We start from the raw sequence: 19,039 nt of genomic DNA, 5'->3' as shown, positions 1-19,039 counted from the left end.
CCTGAAGCCCACACGACCCAAGTCCACCCGTCCTACCCCGGTTCACGCCCGGGGAGCGAGCAAACCCATCCAAGACCCTGGTGGGGCTGAAGTCCAGGGAAACGTGTGCTTACTCGCTGTTTATCTTATGCCGCCACTTTGCACCCCCCTCCCCCCCGCCCCGTCCCTTAAGAGAATCAACCAGCACCGATAAACTAATCCTCTTTGTTGTTTTTCCTTTTATACACACGTATGTACGCTTTGGGCCTAACTAGTAACCTGTAACTATGGAAACGGAGGCTGCCAGCACAGCTGTGAGGACACAGACACGGGCCCCATGTGTGGCTGCCACCAGAAGTACGCCCTCCACTCAGACGGTCGGACGTGCATCGGTAAGTAAGTGTGCCGGGCACTGGCACCTGTGCGCCCCCCCCCCGCCCCCCCAGGGTGCACCGTGTGGCCCTGCCTTTGGCCAGCACCCCACCGCGGCCCGGTTCCCAGGAAGTGAGCCTGAGGGAGCACCCAGGTCCCCACCTAGGGGGCCGGCACACGTCCCCGAGGGAAGCCTTCTGTAGAGACTTACGCAGGGCCATCCAGCCACCCAGGACCGAGCACCTCTGCTTCGTGTCACTGTGGGCTCTCTGCGGGTCCTCCTCCTCAACGGGGGGGGTGGCCTGTGAGGAGGAGGAAGGTGTGTGCGCCCGAGGAGGGGACCTTCTGTCTTTAAAGCGCAGGGGTTTCCCTCCCGATACGGGGACGCACAGCACATACGCCTAACCTGCATCTTGGCCCCATTAGCGACGTGAGCTGCCCGCCACAGTCTAGAAAGCCAAGGGGTTTGCTCAGAAAGCAGCTTTAAGTCTTCATCGTCTACACCAGGGGAGACGGACGGAAGAATCCCGGGGTAGGGCGGGGGGGACTCTGGGTGTTTTTAACTGCTTCCACTCCTGAGCTAACAGAGCTCTCGCTGGACTTCTCCCAACCAGAGTCCCTTCTTGTCAGCATTGCCCCTTCTGTCACCTCACCTGTCGTCACATGGAGTCCCCTTCCCCCCGGTCCTTATTTCCAAGAGGAAGCTAGAATATCTGGGGTTGCCTCCTGCCGTGATCAGTAGTCGCTTCTTTCCCACCCAAAAATAACAGCACATCTTGCAGCTGAGAAAAAGAAGAATTCAAAGTTGGCACCCACCCAACTTTGTTCATCCTCTGTTTTCCTTCCCTTCAACGTCAGCCACCCTTAGAAGCCCACGGTCGGTGGTCACGTCTGTTCTTTTTAAGGGCGGGAGTGGGGGGCATCTCTTCATACTGACTCTGAAGATTTTCCTGAAGGGACTCTCCAGTAACACACAAGGGGTGGCAAGCAGGCAGAGCCGGGGAGCCAGAGTTTGCTGTCGCCTTCTGTCCCCGTGAGTGCTCCCTCGTCCTGTGAGGGGCCGAGCGGGGGCGCCGGGGCCGGGGCCGGCCCCCAGCGTCTCACCCTGGTCCCGGCTGTCTCCCAGGGGCTGCTACCTGCGTGGTTCTCCCCTCCTCTGTGTGGTCTCCTCTCAGACGGCCTTTTTGGTTTCATCCTATCTCCTTCCTCCTGCTTTTCTGGTGATGGTCCCTGATTGCCTGTCTTGTCTGATAACCGACGTTCATTAAGTATTTTCAGAGCCAAAAGCCAAACCGAACGAAACAACCAAAAAACGAAAAAAAAAAAAAAAAAATTTTTTTTTTTCAAAGCAAAACCTGGTCTCAGACTAGTGTCTCTATTGCAGCCTGATCCCATCTAGAACCCCCTCTCCCGCCTCTCTCCCTGTCTCCACTGTCCTGCCGGGGGGGCCCCCCAGGCCCCCCCAGCCCCTTCCTGTCTGTCTGCTGGGTCGCCCTCCCTGTTTGTGTCTGCAGCGCGGCGGCCCCCGCCGGCCACGGGACCAGTGCACTCAGCCGCCGGCCAGACACACACCCAGCCTGGTCTCACGCATCTTGTCTCTGTCCACCTGACTCGTCGTTCCTCATTTTTTTTACCTTTCAGCGTCTGCTGCATGTCAAGGCCCCTGCCTAACTCTCCTCTCTGACGTAACCTCCCTCGCCCCCTCTTTCCCTCCCCTCCCCTTAGCGGTCCTCCTCCGGACCCAGCTCCTGGGCCATCGCCCCCCGCAGGCCAGGAGAACCACCCGTGTGCCTCCGCTCACCGCCGCGCAGGCTCCCCCCCTCGGGAGCCCGTGTCCCCACGCACCTCCGGCCCAGCCGAGGACCGCCCGGCCGCTAACCTCACGTGCGCCTCCACGGGCAGCATCGGGGCACAGCGTCTTGCCCGACGGCCAGGATGCTGCCGGCCGGCCCGCCTCTCTCTCCGCACGCTCCTGAGATGACTGGCCCCTCTCGCGGCCCCTGTCAAGCACTTGAATGTCTCGCTCTAGTCCTCTATAGACAAGCAGGCAACCAGCGCTGCCCCAATCGAGCCCCTGTTCTGTCTGTCTGTCTGTCTGTCTGTCTGTCGGACTGGGTCCATCGTTGTGCGTGTGTTTGTTCTCCCGGGTGTTTTGTTCTTAACTTTGCATGAGTGTCTGACGCACGTCCGTGCCCTCGAGACGGGGCGTTTGCTGTCCAGGCACAGCCATCACCGGACCTCGCGGCCCTGTCCCTTTGTCCTGTGCCTCGTCCTGTGCCTGTGCCTGCCCGTCCAGCCTGAGCCGGGGTGTCTGCAGTCACGTGTGTCTGCCCGAGCGCTGAGGCCGTGCCGTCTGCTTCCGCGGCCCCCCGCGGCTGGGTCCGTCCACTCTGACCTCAAGCCGCCTCCTCTGTCTGTCGGCAGATGGGCCCCGCGTCCCGTCTGTGCCCTCGTGTGGTCGCCCCGCCCCCGCCCCCACCCCCACCCCCACCCCCGTTCCGCACCCCCCACCCTGCTGCCTCCTCGCCCTTGCCCTGAACACGCCCTTGGAGGTTCCCGGGATTGGCCCCTCGGCGCAGACGCCGCGCCGGCCCGGCACGCCGTGTTGGCTGTGTGTGCGCCACGCCGAGAGGCTGACTGTCTTGGGCCGCGGGAAGTGGGCTCTCATTAACCAGCGGCTCCGTGTTTGTCCCTTACTTGTGTTTTAGAGAAGGATGAGGCTGCAATTGAGCGCTCTCAGTTCAATGCCACGTCAGTAGCTGATGTGGACAAGCGGGTGAAACGGCGGCTACTCATGGGTAACACTTTTCTTCCACTTCCTTTGTTGTACTTGCACCTTTGTCCGTGTGCGTGCGCGTGCGTGCGTGCTGCGGTGTGGGGCTGGGAGTGCGTGCTGGCGTGCGGGGTGTGCGTGCGTGGGGGGGGCCCCCCTGCGTGTGCCCGCGCGTGCCGTGTCCGAGAGGGGGGGAGGGGGCTCCACTCCAGATGTGAACTCGCTCTTCCCTTGTTAAAGGTTTTGCCCTTCACCAAACACGTGTATTTCTCTGTGTGTTTGTAGCAAAGAACCCAGAGCCAGTGTCTAGGGGCCTCTGCGGGTAAGGAGACCCCTCTACCCACCGTAAATGCCCACATTGGCTGTCAGGAGCCCCGAGGTCAGCAAAGCGACACTGAGACACAGAAGCAAAGGAGGGCGTTAGCGCAGAGCAGCGATTCAGGCAGCAACGTGCCTCTCGGTCTCCTTGCCAAGGAGGGAAGCCACGTTCAGGGCGAAAAAGACCCATCTAGATTCGGGGCCGGGGGATCTCCGGGGCCTGCTTGATAGTTGGGAGATCTGCTACCCAGAGAGGAGAGGACCGTTAAGGTCAAAGCAAGACTCACTCGGCCCCTTCCGGCCCCAAGGCTCCTGACTCTGTGAACAACCCAGCCTGAGGTGGGCATACGGGACAGCCTTGGCCCATTTTGTGCTGGTCCTGCTTCAGGCCCCCGCTTGTCTCGAGGGGGCAGGTGTGATGGCGGCTGCGCTCCAGACACTGGCCCCGGGCTGGACCCAGATTCTAGGGAGGCTCGCCCGGAAACGGCTGGCGCTGCCCAGGGTGGCCTGGGCGGCCTGCTGGTGTGGCTGACCCTGAGCAGGGGAGGGGGAAGGAGGAGGAGGAGGAGGAGGACCCGGCTGGCTGCTCGTCCATCAAGCTCAGGCTGCGGAAGCACGGGGCAAGTCTGCCCCTCATTCATCCATGCCCCTGCCCTCAGCTCTCCAGTTATGCGCTTGCTGGCCCCTGAGTGGTGCCAGCTGCCCGGGCCTCTGGAGCACAACCGTAGGGTCGCTTGGGATTGTCACGCCCTTCCTTGTGGCACACCAGCCTGGGGCGCTGTGGGTCAGGTGGTACATTTCCTATGTCCCAGAGGAGGAAACCGAAGTTCGTGGGGTCCTCTGGCTTGCCCGCAGTCACATACTACCCCGCGCAGCTGAGTTTAGCCCGAAGGTCACGGCTGTGTGGGCCATCCTAAGCGTCAGGGTCCCGGGGCCATGGAAGTCAGAGCCTCGGGGTCCCGGAGAGGTCACCTAGTTTCATGGTCCTCATATGGACCTCAAAAGAGTCCAGACATCTAGGGAGAAGGGAAACGTAAATGGGGCCACGGGAGGGATGGGGCCTTTCGTGCTGGGAACTAGGCTTGAGGCTCCCCTCCCTGGTGGAGCTTCGAGGAGCAGAGGAGAGCCGGGCTGACAGTGTTCTGTGAAGCCTGAAGTCCATGCCAGGCAGGACAGGCGTCGCCCTGTTTCTCAAACAACACTAGGGTCCAGGGGGTCTGGAGGATTCACCTCTGGTCACACGGGCAGACAGGACTTCTGTCTGGAAGTCCCCTCTCCCAAAGCTCTCTGGACGGGACTGTCATGTTGACTTGGGCTGTCTGGGCTGGCCTGGGAAGGGCTGGAAATGGCCACGGGGCGGGCTTGAAGGCCCCAGCGAGCAGGCGTGCCCACGACTCTCCAGGACCCAGAGCTAAGTAACCACCCTTGAGGGTTCCATGAAAGGCACCGTCTAGAGCACTGGTGAGCCCCTCCCTCGAGAGCCCATAATTCTTAGCACCTGTCTCCTCTGAGAGCAGCCCATGTGGGACAGACTTGGGATCCTACTGAACTCCAGGCTCTAACTAGCAGCACTTGGCGAGGACAGCTGCTCCCAGGCTGGGTGAACGGAGGCACGACAACGGAGAATGAGGGAGGTCGCCAGCCCCGTTGTCCCCTGTGCTGGTCAGAGCACGCCTGGGGCATCACATTCAGAGCCCGGCCCTGTGTGGAAAGAGCAGCGTAGACCGTGAAGGGAACCAGAGTTGGATGAGCATCGTTGGCCGGTGTGACGGAGCCTGTGGCTGGTGGGCACGTGAGCCGTCTTTGGGGTCCTTGGAGGGGATGCGGTAGAACAGGCAGAGGGAAGGACCTTGTTCTGTGGCCCAGGAGCAGATGAGGGAGGCAAGACACTGAAGGGTTTGAGGGCAAGGTCGGACCCTGGGCCACCCAGCTCCAGAGTCTGCCCCCCTTGACCCGGATCCTCCTGAGAGGGCAGAGACTAGCGAGGAAGGGCAGAGCCGGAATGCCCTGGAACCGTCTACTATGAGCGGTGCCCATTATAGTCACGGTACAGGCTTCTGCCAGAGCAGGGCACGCGTGCTGCAGTCCCCCGGTGGCTGAGATGCCAGTGACCTTCCTGTGTCAACAGGGCTCGTTTTTAGGGGGGTAGGATAAGACTCAGCGCAGGGCGGCGCTTGGCGGCCCCGTGAGGCCCCATGAGCATGCGCCATCCCGGCCCTGTCCGTGGTGCCCCACGTCAACAACAGACTGGTTCTGCGGCCTCGGGGTGACACCCCCTTCTCCGTGCCACAGAGAGGGTGATGGTCTGTAACAGAACAGCCTGGGGCCATTCAGGGCTACAGAGCCCTGCCCCACCCTTGGGGTCCCGGCTGCACCCAGCCGTTGCTGTCTGTAGTTACCCCCAGTCACCGAGCACAGGCGAAGAGCAGGGGCGGTTACATTTCCTTTCAAGAGGCTCCAAATACGTAGGAGATTTTTCTGTTGACATTAAAATCAATTGAAATATTTGGGTTTGAGGGTTGGAGTGATAAATTTCAAATATCTGGCCGACTTGTGCAAAGCCCCTGAACACCCCGCTAAGTTTGCCAGGGGCCCCTGGGGCCCCACTCACAGCAAGACTGATGAGGCGCTGTTTTGTTGTTCGTGTCAGCCCGGGTCTTCGGTCAGTCCCTTCCCCACAGCGTACGTGGGTTGGATGCCGTGTTAGCTTCCGTTGCTGCGAACAAGCTACCGCAATCTTAGTGCCTTAAAACAGCACAATTCGTTGTCTCCCGCGGGCCAGAGACCGGACTCAGGACTCACCGGGCTAAAATCAAGGTGTCAGCAAGGGCTGCATTTTTTTTCTGGAAGCTCTAGAAACTTCTAGAACCACCCACATTTCTTGATTTTTGGCCACTTCCTCCGTCTTCAAAGCCGGTAGCATTACATCTCCCTGACCTTGCTCCTGTCTCTTTCTCTGATCTCTCTCCTCCACTTTTAAGGAAACTTGTGACCACATCGGGCCCACCCAGATGATCCAGGACAAGCTCCCATCTCAGGGGCCTTAATTTAATCGCATCTGCAGAGTCGCCTCTGCCATGCAGGGTCATGGGGAATTAAGGACGTTTCAGGGAGCTGTTATTATACTGACCGCAGGGGGTTCACGCTTGGGCTCGGAGGAACCTCCCGGGATGTCTGGCCGCTGTGAGCCCCAGAGTCAGAGCCCACGTCTGCCCTCTTTACTGGTTTATCCCAGGGCCACCATTCTCCCGGCACAAGCCCGGGGCTGGCAGCACGGGATGCATTGGATGGTGCAGGAAGCCCCGCCCCCGCCCCTGCAGGTGGGCTTAGAGCCCCCGCCGCCCCCCCCCCCACCACGGTGAGCACCCACCGCTCCTTCCGGCAGCCTCAGTGCCCTTCAGCCCACTCCCTCTGCTGACTCGCGCTCCTCACCAGTGAGTCTTCCCGCAGCCCTGAGGCAGACGTCCCCACTTTGCAGACGGAGGTGAGGCCCCGCAAAGGGAACACTCACACTCCTCCTCCCCAGCTCCCGGCCCCTCTGCCCACCCAGGGGCTGCCCGCCTGTCACCTCTTTTGTGCGGCCACCACCTCCCAGGCCTCACCAACCTCCCAGGCCACCTCCCCCCCAGACCCACCTGGCTGGCATCCGTCACCTCCTGGAAGCCACCCTCTGCCTGTCCCTCAGGCCTGCACCTGCAGCTTCCTGCTCTAGTGGGCCCTGTCACCCACCTTTCTTTACCCAGGTGCCATCTTAGAGAGTTCCGCCTGACGGAGGCTCGTCCAGACCTAACTGGTCCTTCCTTGCCACCCCCATCTCCACTCCTTGCCCCTCCTCCACCAGCACCCTATTTTGTCATAAGCCTGGGACTCCCTGACGTGTGGCAGATGCCAAGACTATGCCAGCTCTGATGGCCCCTGGGGGCACAGCGTGGGGCCTTGCCCAGAGCGGGAGCACAGGGTAGGCTGGTTGGCCGAGAGCATGAATGAAGGCTTCCTGGAGGAGGGGACCGGGGTTGAGTGGGGCCTCACTGCTCACTGTTCACACAGGCAGGTGTCCGGCTGGGAGAGAAAGGGCAGACCTGGATCCTGAATCCTGGGCAAGGCTGGCAGTGGGGAGGGGCTCAGGCAGATGTGAGGCAAGGGAGGTGATGACACAGGGCAGGTTCCTGACCCAGAGGGGAGACTGAGGCTTAGAGGGGCGGGACTCACCCCCAGCCTCCCAGTAGGTCAGGCAGAACCAGGTTCCTGGTGCCCGGGCCCTGCATTTGCAAGGACCAGGCCTGGCTGGGGGGGAGCGGGCCCGCCCCCACCCTGCAGAGGCCCAGGGCACTCGCCCTCAAGTCCCTGGGCTGCCTTTGGAGCCCGAGGCCTTGCAGCCTTCCCCCTCTCTCCGGGCCCCACGTGAAATCTGAATCTGGTTCTAGCTGGTCTGTAGGCCCGTCTCCTAAAGCATAAAAACTGTGAGAGATGATCCTTCTGGGGGCACAGCTAACACAAGACCTCTCCCGCACGCCCCTGTCTCGGCCCCCAGAATGAGGGTAGGGGCGAAGGCAGGGTACGGGGAGCTGCGGACGTTCTCCCTCCCAACTACAGGTGTGGGTACAGGTCCGTGTGGGCGAGCCGTGGCCCAGGCTCTGGGGGCGGGTTCTGTGAGGGGAGACCGCAGATGGGGCGGGGGGCGGAGAGAACCTGGCAGGAAACGTGGGCCGAGGCCCAGTTGTTGGGCTTCAGACCCTGCGGTAGACGGGGGTTTTGCAGACACGGCGTGCGGCAGGGAATCCTAAAGCGTGAAGCCGGCGTGTGGCGGTGTGGACGCGGCACGGGCCAGAGCGTGTCCGTGAAGCTGGAGGTCAGAGGGGGGTGGGGTCTAGCGTGCGGGGAGCTCCGAATGGTGTCACGAAGAGAGTGACGTGGTCAGACCGCCAGGTGGGATGACCCCTGAGGACTGAGGGAGACAGTCATCCTCCGCTGGCAGAGGTGGCCGGGCTCAGGGAGGTGAGGGTTAAGCCAGGGTCCCTTGGCTTTTCAGGGGCGGGTGTTTTGTGGCTTCCCTGGGGGAATCCATGCTTGGACCAGAGGGCTGGGCGTGGGGTGAGGGGCAATGAACCGGGCATTGGAACGCCCGGCCTGCCCCGCTGCTCCTCACTCCGCTCCGTGCCACCGGCGGCCGGGCACACTTGACCCCCGCACACTCCTGGGCCTCAACGCTCCCTGCCCGCAGCCCCTCGCTGTCCTGCCTTAACCCTTCCCTAGTTTTCTTGGCCCCTCAGGATTTGGTCCAAGTGGGTCCCAGAGCCCTTTGGGATGTGACCTCAACGCCCCCCCCCAACACCTAATGGCCCAGTTCCTGAGGTATTTGCCGGTCGACGTGGCTCCCCTGCCCTGCCACACTCAGGAGGGCCCTGGAGGGGTGATACTGATTGTCCGTGGTGGCCGTAGATGGAAGGCACCCCAAGGAGCGCCAGGGCATCTTTATTTTACCAGTACGATCTGTTGTTCAGCTGCGCTCTCCAGAGGGGCCCCAGCGGGGAGAAACAAGTGAAACTGCCCCGGGGCCCCGGCCACCCCCCTCCCCTGCGCCCCTCCTGCCCCAGCCACCTTGCTGCCCCACCTTCCCTTGCTGCTCGCCCTGGCCTCGCTCGGGGCTTCCCGGGCCGGCACCAACCAGGAGCAGGCCCGGCGGCGGCTGCGGGCCGGCTGACCACCGACCAAGGAACAGCCAGAGCTCAGGGCTTCCTGCATATTTCCAGGTCTGTCCCAAGGAGGGATCGGGGGGGGGGTCACGCTGCTCAGCCGGGCCGTGTCTCTGTCTTAAGGACCACGCGTTCTTGATTAGGGTTCTGCTAACGGTGACTCTTTCCAGTTTGTCGTCCTGGCCCGGGCTCTGGAGCCAGACCCGGGCTGCATCCTGGCGACCCAGTGACTGGGGTCACCTCACGTCTCTGAGCCTTAGCGTTCTCTTTCGCAAGGAGGGGGTTGTAGTCTCTGCTCTGAAGCGGCTTGGATGAGGTGCTTGATGTGGAGCACCTGGCCCACGTGGGGCACAGGGCGGCCGCCCGGCTGCATCCGGTCTTTCCACCCTCTCCTCCCCAGGCCCTCGGCACTGTACTAGGGCACCTGGAATGCCGGGCCCAGGCCGTGAGGCGAGAGGCCTCGGGCCTGCCGGACCTCGGTCGGGTCACGGGCGGTGATGCCAGAAGAAAGGGGGCCGAAGAGCCAGCGGGGTGAACAGGCGCCTTTCAGAGGCCAGCCAGGCCCCTGCCGTCTAGAGCCCTCCGTGAGGTTCCACCCAGCCCACAGGCCGGAGCTCCGGAGCGGGAGGGCGGGCTCCGTGTGCCGGCTGCACCGGCCCCAGGAAGTCCCGGGCTCGGAGGGGGAGCGCCAGACGTTGGTGTGCGGGTGCCGGGCGGCGCCTCCCTCAGCCCAGGGCCGTGCTCGGACCGGGCTGTCCCCGAGTCCCGGCAGCCATCAGGAATCTGGAACAAGGCTCCCCCCTCTGCCGGGCGGCCTCTGGGCTGAGACTTTGTGTACGTAGACACGTAGAGGTTCCCAGCAATCGCCAGGGCGCCCTTCGTGGTACAGGTGAGACCGAGGCACGGGGGTGAGCGGCCGAGGAGCCCCCTGACCCTCCCACAGCCCCTCCAGGGAAAGGCGGGCAGGTGACGCACAGCCGGAGGGCCTTAGCTGCTGGTGGCGGGTGTTCTGGAAGAAGGGTCTGACGACCCCCAAACCTCCACGGCCACACGTGGTTGGAAGGGTCACCAGCCGGGCCTTCGGGAGCCCTCCGTAGAACGGGCACAATGACCACCCCCTCCCCGCTGAGGACTGCCTCAAACAAGAGGGTGCGTGTGAGCCCCCCCGATCTGCCCTTAGCACCCCTCCCCTTAGGAACCAGAGTAAAGGCGGGAGTCAGAGGCCAGGGTAAAGGCTTGCCGCGGCTCTGCCCCTGCCCCCGGCATTAATATAAATCCTCAGTTGGAGAAACTTCCCCAAGGTCTGCTCGTCTCACTCTTGGTCGGCCTCTTCCCTGCCGTCAGCCCCCACCCCCATTGCCACAGACTGCCGGGCACCGTCCCTCAGGTCCGGAAGGGCCCTGCGCTCCGAGCACCGGAGTGGAAACCCCACCCACCAGGCAGGCCCGTGAGAGGGTGTGGTCCCTGAGATCATGCACCTGCCCAGTGTCTCCAGAGGACAGTTTCACAGACACTTACTCGCAGCAAACTGCCCTGAGCCGGGGCGGGGCCCAAGTGGATGGAGCCCATGGGGTGATGCGGGCCTGAGGGCCTGGTCGTTCCACGCAGCCTGGCCAGAGCCCGCACAGGGCCCGGGGCAGGGAGGGGGGGGCGTCCCACAGTCGCCCACCTATGTGCGACAAGGGCAGAGTCCAGAACCCGCTCAGGCTGCCTCGGGGCTGGCCGGCTCTTTGAAAATCATGGGCCCAAGGGTCCGCTGGCCTCAGATGTGACAGAGCAGTGCTGGGTGCTAAGCGGGGCTTCTGAGGTTCCCTCCCACTTCCCCTCAAACCCCGGCTTGGGGCCCCTTCCCTGAAGGGCCTGCAGTCCCGGCCTCCACAACTGCCCCGCCCCCGGCTCCACACACCCCCTTCCCCCACAGCCCCCATATCACACTGCCACCAGCGTGTCCCCCAGGGCCCGGCTCAGAGACCGGGGTGCTCCTGGGGCGGGATCATCCGGCACCCGGCCCTCACGGTGCGGCTCCCCACATGGGTAAGACCCCCCTCCGCAGACCGCTCCCGGGAGCCGGCAGAGCGGGGCTTCCGGGCAGAGGTGAGGAGGCAGTGTGGTAAGGAGCAGGGGCGGCAGGCGGCAGACAGGGACGACCCCTACTCCCCCCGGTCCCTGCCGAGAGGCTGGGGAAGCGACTTCTGCTGTCGGCCTGAGGCCTGACTCTTCTCACTTGCCCGAGGGACTTCACGAAGGTGACCAACCTCACTGTGCCAGCATAGTGAGGGACATCGGCCTGCTGACAATGCCCATGACGGGCCACGGGCCCGCCCGGAGGTCAGTAGAGTCTGCTCGAAGACACGGGCAGTGAAGGAGAGCCGGGCCAGTGTTTAAGAGTTCTCTTATCCCAAAGTGACGGGAGCCATGGAAGGCTTAGGAATCAGCTGAGGGAAGAGAGATCAAAGGCCAGACAGTCCACAGCTGGGCTGGGAGAGCCAGTGGCTAGCCCCTCTTCCCAGCTGGCTTCAGTTGACCTTAGTGGCAAAAGGGCAGGCGGACCAGCCCTGACTAGACAGGTGCTCCCGCCACCAGGGTAAGGGCCTTAAAGGGACAGACCCTGGGCTGACAGGGTCTCCGTGGGTCACTGGGCTCACATCTCAGCCACCAGATCGGAGCCTCCGGGGCGGGGCCTGACACCTGCACTGTAGACAAGCCTGTGATTCCAGGCCCACCACAGGGGAGAAGCCCCGAGACGGGAGCATCCGTGGCCTAACGTCCCATGGCACATCGGGAACTGAGCGTGGCATTCGGGCCTCTGGACCCACGTCCGGTTCTCATCAGGGCACGCCACCTCGGCCCCACCCTGTGCTACAGTGCCCAGCGCCGTTTGGTGACGCGTTCCTTGGCCTGAGACGCCCCCCTGCCTTCTGAGCCAGGTGAAGCCACTCCCCCTGCAGTCAGCCCACGTGGGCGCCCGCCTCGCCCAGGGCCCGTGACGCAGGCCGGTGCCGCTGGACGCGGGTCCTCCCCCGCCGTCAGGCTCATCTCAGGCGCCCTCCCCCTGCCAGGCCCAGCATGGGGCCGGGGCTCGGTCTCTCCGCTTCATCCCATTCCTCCAGAGGCTTGTTCTTTCCTCTGGCCGTTCGGCAGAAATCAGTCCCGCACCGGGCTTGGGGTCACCCTGACACAGCCCTGCCTGGGGAGCGAGTGGTCCCTGGGGGGGACCGCCACCCAAACCGAGGCCAGGGCCTGGGAGAGCCAGCAGGGCTCAGGAGAGCTCGGAGGGGCCTCCTGGGTCGTGAGGGGCACGCGAGCCGGGGCCAAGGGCTGAGGCCTGATGGGGTGGAGGGCGGCGGCGGGCCCGGACTCCTGTGAGAAGAGCAGGAGTCTGTCTCCCCCGATAAACCGTTAACCCCTGAGGCCTGGTTGCCGTCAGACTCCTCTCGAGCTCCTCTCCCTCAGTCCTCAGCCACCTTGTGCCAAGGAGTCCTTCCCAAACCGGTGGTCAGAGCAGTGAGCCCATCTGCCGCCCCCCTAGGCTGAGGCCTCCACAAGACCAGGGACTGTCTGAGGCACATGTGCCCCACACAGAGCAGGAGCTCAGGAAATAGCTGTCAGCCGAGTCGGCAACCGACTGGGTGCTAAGACCCCTCACGGGAGGTCGTAAGAGGTGGCGCTGAGAGTGAGCGTGTGGTCGACCCGCTCTGGGCCCCCAAGAAACGCTTTGTGACAACTCACAAAGCACCATGACATCCACATCTGTCCGGGCCCCGTACGAACTCCGTGGTCAACACCATCACCTCCACTTCGCACGTTAGGAAGCCTGAGCTCCAGGAGTGAGGGGGCTTGCCCCAGGCCCTGCCTTCAGAAGGGCCTCCCCCCCATTGGTTGAGTGCTCTGTTGTCTGTCTTGAAATGCTTAATTTTTGAACAAGGGCCCTTCGTTTTAATTTTGCCCTGGGTCTCCTAATATGAGGTTCCGTCTGCCTGGACAAGCTATTTAACTTCCTGGAGCCTCAGTTTCTCTTCCTGCAAAAGAGGCCAGCCTCTGGGGCTGCTGTGAGGCCAGCAGATGTTAGCGGAGGAGAAGATCCTCTGTTGGCTGTAGAGGGCTGTGCCCCGGGAGGGTCTCTCCTCGTCTCTCCAGGGGGAGAGGAGAGGCCTTTGGAAAGACCCAGTAGCTGTCTTGGAGAGGCGGGTTCCGGGAGAGACTAGAGGGCTCACGGAGTCCTTTCCAGAGTAAGGCAGTGGTCTGGCGGAGAGGGACCCTTGCGAGGCCGTAATTGTCACAAAGGAAGACACTGGTGGCCTGGCCCAGAATGGCAGCAGTAAGGGCAGGGGCCGGAATCAGATGTTAAAGAAGTGGCAAGACCAGGCCTGGGGGCCCCAGGCGAGGGGGCAGATGGGTGGGGGTAGGATGCACAGAGAACACTGGAACAGGAGGGATGTGGAAAGTATAGTACCTGCTCGGCTGTGTGGGGTCCTGGGCCGGGGCTGGAGGTTTCAGGCCATCAGGTGGGTTGGAGTCAGACCCAGCAGGGCCCAGCAGCTCGGCCACTCGCCAGCCACACAGCCCCGGGCAGATTCCTCTCCAGGGAGGTGGAGGGGGCAGGAGAGCCTCACCTTGCTGCTAAGAGCCCGGGGCACACGAGGCTTGGAAGGCTGAGTTGGGTCCGGAGCAGGTGACCCACCATAACCAGGTGCTATGGGATGAGGAGGTCTGGACCCAGAATAGCCCCTGAGGGCCTTTCTTGGGGGCCCAGAGCTCCTTGCTCAGGACCTGAAGTCTAGACACCACACCTCATCTAGAGCAACATAAGAGATTAAAAGTGTACCCAGAGCAGGGGAGAGGCCAGAGAGGGGGTGACCCCCCAAGCTGACCCCAGCCTCCTCCCAGCCTCTGCCCGCCCAGTGGGTCCCGAGGCCCCAGCGCTCTGGAAGGCCAAGATTCCGAGCCCCATCGGGGCCTCCAGAGGTGGGGAGGGCCCACGGGAGCCTGCCTGGTCAGGTCCATTTCTCAGGGACACAGCCCCCAGTGCCCCCGCCTCACCCCGCCTCCACTGCCACGGGGAGCCCCAGGCACCATCACGGTCACGAGTGAGGTCCCGGCTGTGCCCCCGTCCCAGCTCCCCAAGGCCTGGGCCCTAATTACCTGCACCTGGAGAGCAGACAGGTCCTCCGGCCCCGCTCTAGAGAGGGCTGTCCCACATGAAAGGCCGAAAAGGCACCTGAGGGTTGCGCTGGCTCTTTGATTTGGGGCTGGGAGGCCTCTCTGGTTAGAACCCCAGGAGGGGAAACTGACGCTTGTTAAGCAACTCCCCCCCCCCCCCCGCGGGGCCCCAGACCAGTGGCTATGAAGTGGGGAGTTTGAACTTCACCGCGGCTCTCTCGGGAGGGAAGGCTTGCCGGGCGAGGGTGCCGAGGACCAACCCGAGGGGTAGCCTTCTTCGGTCACTCGGTGAGTGACACCCCGGCCCGCGCACCTCCACTGCCCCGGTTAATAGTCGGGTTAAGAGCAGGCCACGTGCGGGTCAGAGCGTGGCTGGTGCTGACGGAGGCCAGCCTGGTGCAGGGAAGGGCGGGGGCCTGTCCGCGCCTGGGGCTGGGGAGGCTCTGCGTGCAGGTGGTCTTTGCGCTGGGCCTTGGGACCTGAGCAAGCCGGAGGCCTCCGAGCCCCTGGGCCGGCACACCAGGCTGCGGGGCTGGGGTTTGTGGAGACCCTCGGAAAGACAGACCAGGAGGAGTCGGGGGCCGGGACGCTTGCCTTTCAGTAATAGTCACAGCTCCTCCCATCACGGGGAAGGCATTAGCCTTGAGAAGAAGGGCCGGTGGTCCCCTGCCACCGGTGGCCCCTGTGTCTGGGACATTCCGGACAAGGCCCGCCACGGCCCCCGCAGAATCTGCACACTCACACGGAAGGGAAAGCTGGATGTCCGCCTCTCACTGCCCTGCCCACCCCCACACACAGAGTTGAAGTTCAAAGGAAAGGCATCAGAGTTTGGTAGAATCAGCAGCAGGGACTCCTGGCTATCGGGGTATGTATTCAGTCATCACTCCCGCAGGAATGCAGACACCACAGAAGGACAGACGGAATAAACCAGTTAGGGGGAGGCTTCAGGGAAAAAAGCCCCCAGGGCCAGGTGCGCGGAGGAAGCCAAGGTAGACAGGCAGGGGGGGTTCGGGTTATAAAAGATGGGGCCCTCGGCTCCTCAGTTCCCAACGTGGAAGGGAAGAGGGGAAGTCCACTCAGGCACGGTTCCCACAAGATCAAAGCACACAGAGGCTCAGAAAGAGCTCAGAGGCCTTAGGAACGGTCCCCTCCGTGTGCGGGCCACCTGCACCCCGGTGACCCAGCTCTGCCAGCCCCTTCTCCAGGCCTGGGGAGGATCACTCTCACCACACGACGGGTTGGATGACCTGGGGCTCTGCCCCAGCCACTCCAGGCCCTTTGAATTTGCAAAGGAAGGAAAAAAAACAAAAAAAAAGCACTAGACAAGTTTCAAGTGGACAAAAACCAGATGCCTTTGGCTTATGGCTCAATGAGAACAGATGTTGAGCTGAGTGCCTCATGAAGGTGATGGATGGTGTGCGGGCTCGGGGAACCACCCCCTGGGAACCCCACGGCCAGGGTCACAAGCCAGTCCACGCTGAGACCTGTTCCGGAGCCCCAGGGACTGCCAGTCCCCGGGTTTGGAGTCTGAGTCCAGGCAGGACAAGGGTTTAGGAATCCGGCGCTGGGCAGTTAAATACCAGCCAAGCTGATCTCAGCGATGGCTCCACGTGGCAGTGTTGATCCTGTTGTGCGGCGGGGGGGAGACCTTTACACAAGCACAGCCCTCTGTCGTGTGCAGACGGTTTCCCATCCGCCATCATCGAAGCGGGTCCTCACCAGCAATCCCACGGAAACGGTGTCATTCTCCCATTTTACAGACGGGGAGCCCAAGGCTCAGGGAAGCCCACAGCTAGAAGGCATCAGCCAGAACTCAAATTCAGGTCTCCTCTCTCAGGAGGTTCCCCCCCCCCCCCCCCCGCCATGAATGGAGAAAGGCGATGGTGGCTTCCGTCCCAGGAGACTGAGCATCTCCGTCTCTTTTCCCCTCTCCCAGAGACGTGTGCAGTAAACAACGGAGGCTGTGACCGGACCTGCAGGGACACAGCCACTGGCGTGCGATGCAGCTGCCCGGTGGGATTCACGCTGCAACCGGATGGGAAGACGTGCAAAGGTCAGCACAAAGCCACGGCGGCACGGGTACCCCCCTGCGCCCGCCACTCAGGCAGGGACGGGGCCGCGCGCTCGGGTCCAGTGTGTGGCCACGAGTGACTGCAAGGGCAGGGGTCAGCGGTCCCCGAGCCTTCTGCTGGAGAGGCCGAGAAGGGGGAGGGTCGGTACCAGTGCCCCCCAGCAGGGTTCAAGAGAACGCTGCATCGGTAGGGTCCTGAGCAAAACAGCGGCGCTCTGCGATCCGAGAAACCGGCTGTGCGCTGTGCTGTGCTGGGCGAGCAGCGTCTTCACTGCGGGGCCTCCTAGGCCCACAGTGATACATCGTGGTCCCCTCAACAGACACACACCCGGGGTGAGAGCTGTGGCCGTCCCTTCCCCTCCCCTTCGCGGGAGCACCTGGCAGAGCTGGGGCATCGGCACGACCCGGGGAGGTTTGGGGAGGACAGGTCTCCTTGTACAGAGACGGGATTGTCTTCTAGTCACCGTTGGAAAAAAGAGAACGCTGCGTGTTCTTGTGGCTGGAGGAGTGAAATTGTGGGGGCTCTCGGGACTAGGGGTGCAGAAGGACCTCCGTTTGCAGTTAGAGGTGAGGTTCCGGGAGGATGAGAATCTTGCGGGAATGGACCGCTTTCCTGGCCACTGGACGTGACAGCAGATGGAGCTTGCTCGGCTCTTCCCCCTCTCGCTCCCTGATTCAACCCACAGGGTTCTGAGTGCCCCCGGAGGTGCTCGTGGTGTTAGGGGTCCGTCAGGACACAAGAAGCGAGAGCTGGCAGGTCCAGAGACTGAAGGGGCCTCCCTGCAGCCCTCGCGAAGGAGCCCCAAGCACCAGAGCCCCCTGCAGGGGAGGGAGAGCTCCCCTCAGTGCCGCTCACAAGGCCCCAAGCTGACCCTTCGGATCCCTGGGAGCGCTGGCCACCTGCCTCCCCGCCTTGCCAGGAAGCAGGCCTGGCTGGAAGGCAGCGGAAGGGCAGAGGAGTGTGAACTTCCAAAGCCCAGTGGGTGACAATACGGACAGCAGAGGCCTCCGGCGATTTTAAATAGTCCGAGGTGGGCTTTTCTCTTAAGCCTGTAAAACTAGACAGCATCTGACTCCTTCTGAGCTGCCTTGCGGGGAAGAACCGAGGGGTTATTGACAGAAGCAGAGGTCCTTCCACCTGTTTGTTTGAAAAGAAAGCCCTTCCGTAGCCCCCGCTCTGCCCGCTCGGTGCCCGCTTGTGACATGTGGACTCGATGTAGGGGGGACCGGCCAGGGCTCCCCGCAGTCCCGGCTGTCCTCACAGCCAGCGGCGTCGCGGCAGGCCTGGCCCCGTGCCCTTTGAGCTGGGGCCGAAGAGGGTAAAGTCAGGCCGCTCCGCCTCCCGTTCTATCGAATGCAAAAGACAGCTTTTCAGCTTTTAAAATCACCGAGATGGACGTGTATTACAGACCACTGGGTGCTGGATGGCGTACCGCCCGGCAGAAGACTGAGGACCGGAGTCTGCCCCGCACCGGGGCTGGGAGGGCGCCGGGAGAGGCGCTACCGGGCCACGTTTCCAGCAGCATGGGGGCGGCCGTGCAGAGGCCAAGGGCTTTAAGGCCCCAAAGACATCTTGTGCGCCCCGGTCTGTGAGATGCGGGGGAGGCCAGGCCAGATGCCGCGGGGCCTGTGTGCCGGGGAGGGCTCGGCCCTGTACCCTTTGAGCCTTGGCGAGCCCCCAGACACCACTGAACAGGGGCAGCACGGGCCCGGGGTTGCATTTTGAGCCGGTCCCTGACCACCGCTTGGATGGGGCTCTGAGCAGGGTCTGGAGGAGCAGTGAGGCAGCTGCTGTGGTCACCCGGGCTGGAGACGACCCGGCTTGGACCAGGCGGAGGCGGCGGTAAGCAGAGCAGTCCGGATGTTGTCGTACAAGTTGGCATTTCAGGACTGGCATGGGTCTAGAACTGCCCGATGTGATGAGCATCATGACGTCTTCAACTCAGGGAACACTGGGGAACAAACGCTGACCTCCAGACCCCAGGATTTGGGGTCCCAGAGCCTCGTGCTCACCGTCCGAGTTCTCTGGGGCCGCCGGTGAGGTGCAGGTCAGGGCGCGGGCACCTGGCAGGACCGGCCGGCTGGGAATCCCCGGCCCCGGGGCTTTGCCTCCTCGGTGGGCGTGCACGCCCTGGCGTTGGCCCGGGCCCAGAAGGGGATATCAAAGGAGTGATTTCAAAGGTTTAGTATGTTCTGGAAGCCAAAAGCCATGGTGAAGCAAGACCGGTGACTAGAGGGTAAAGGTAACAGAGGTCTTGGAAAATCCGGAACTGAAAGCCCTGAGCACACAGGGGTCACACGGGCATGTGGAGACCGGCATAGAAGAGGGGAGGGGAGGGGGGGTCCTGCCTGAAACATGCTGTGGAGTTGTCTGAAGGATATGCCCCCAGCTTTGTTTTCAACAGTGTGGGCACGGCAGGGGTCCAATCTCAAGGCCCCCTGTTTGGTGCTGCACCTGTTTGATATTGGGAAGGGGGGCACCTTGCTAATGGGCTCTTCTGAGAGGAGGGAGGTCTGGAGCCTCAACTCCCTGAGCTGCAGCCCGGATTTCCTCAGAGACACCAGGCCCTCCTCCCAACACCTTCCAGAACAGCCCGAAGAATGCCCACCCACCACCTGTTTCCTCTTCTCCCTCACTCTGCCCAGCGAGCCCAGCCCAGCGGCTTGCCCTCC

The 19,039-nt window shown here is 62.9% G+C and overlaps 1 protein-coding gene across 3 annotated transcripts in view; it reads left to right on the top strand.

The window, feature by feature from the left end:
• Positions 1–19,039, top strand: part of SCUBE1 (signal peptide, CUB domain and EGF like domain containing 1) — a 134,792-nt gene that overhangs the window by 78,212 nt on the left and 37,541 nt on the right. For 2 of the 3 annotated variants that reach the window (XM_078449374.2, XM_078449372.2), the window contains 3 exons: positions 255–371; positions 3,060–3,149; positions 16,232–16,348. In XM_078449374.2, the coding sequence (XP_078305500.2) occupies positions 255–371; positions 3,060–3,149; positions 16,232–16,348 (324 nt within the window). The remainder of the gene's footprint in view (positions 1–254; positions 372–3,059; positions 3,150–16,231; positions 16,349–19,039) is intronic. The other variant, XM_078449373.2, reaches the window with a different exon arrangement.

This window comes from Panthera onca, chromosome B4, assembly GCF_046562875.1.
Source record: "Panthera onca isolate mPanOnc1 chromosome B4, mPanOnc1 haplotype 2, whole genome shotgun sequence".
Classification (NCBI taxonomy): domain Eukaryota; kingdom Metazoa; phylum Chordata; class Mammalia; order Carnivora; family Felidae; genus Panthera; species Panthera onca.
Note: the sequence above shows the minus strand (reverse complement) of the source record. Positions and strands in the feature narration are given on the sequence as shown.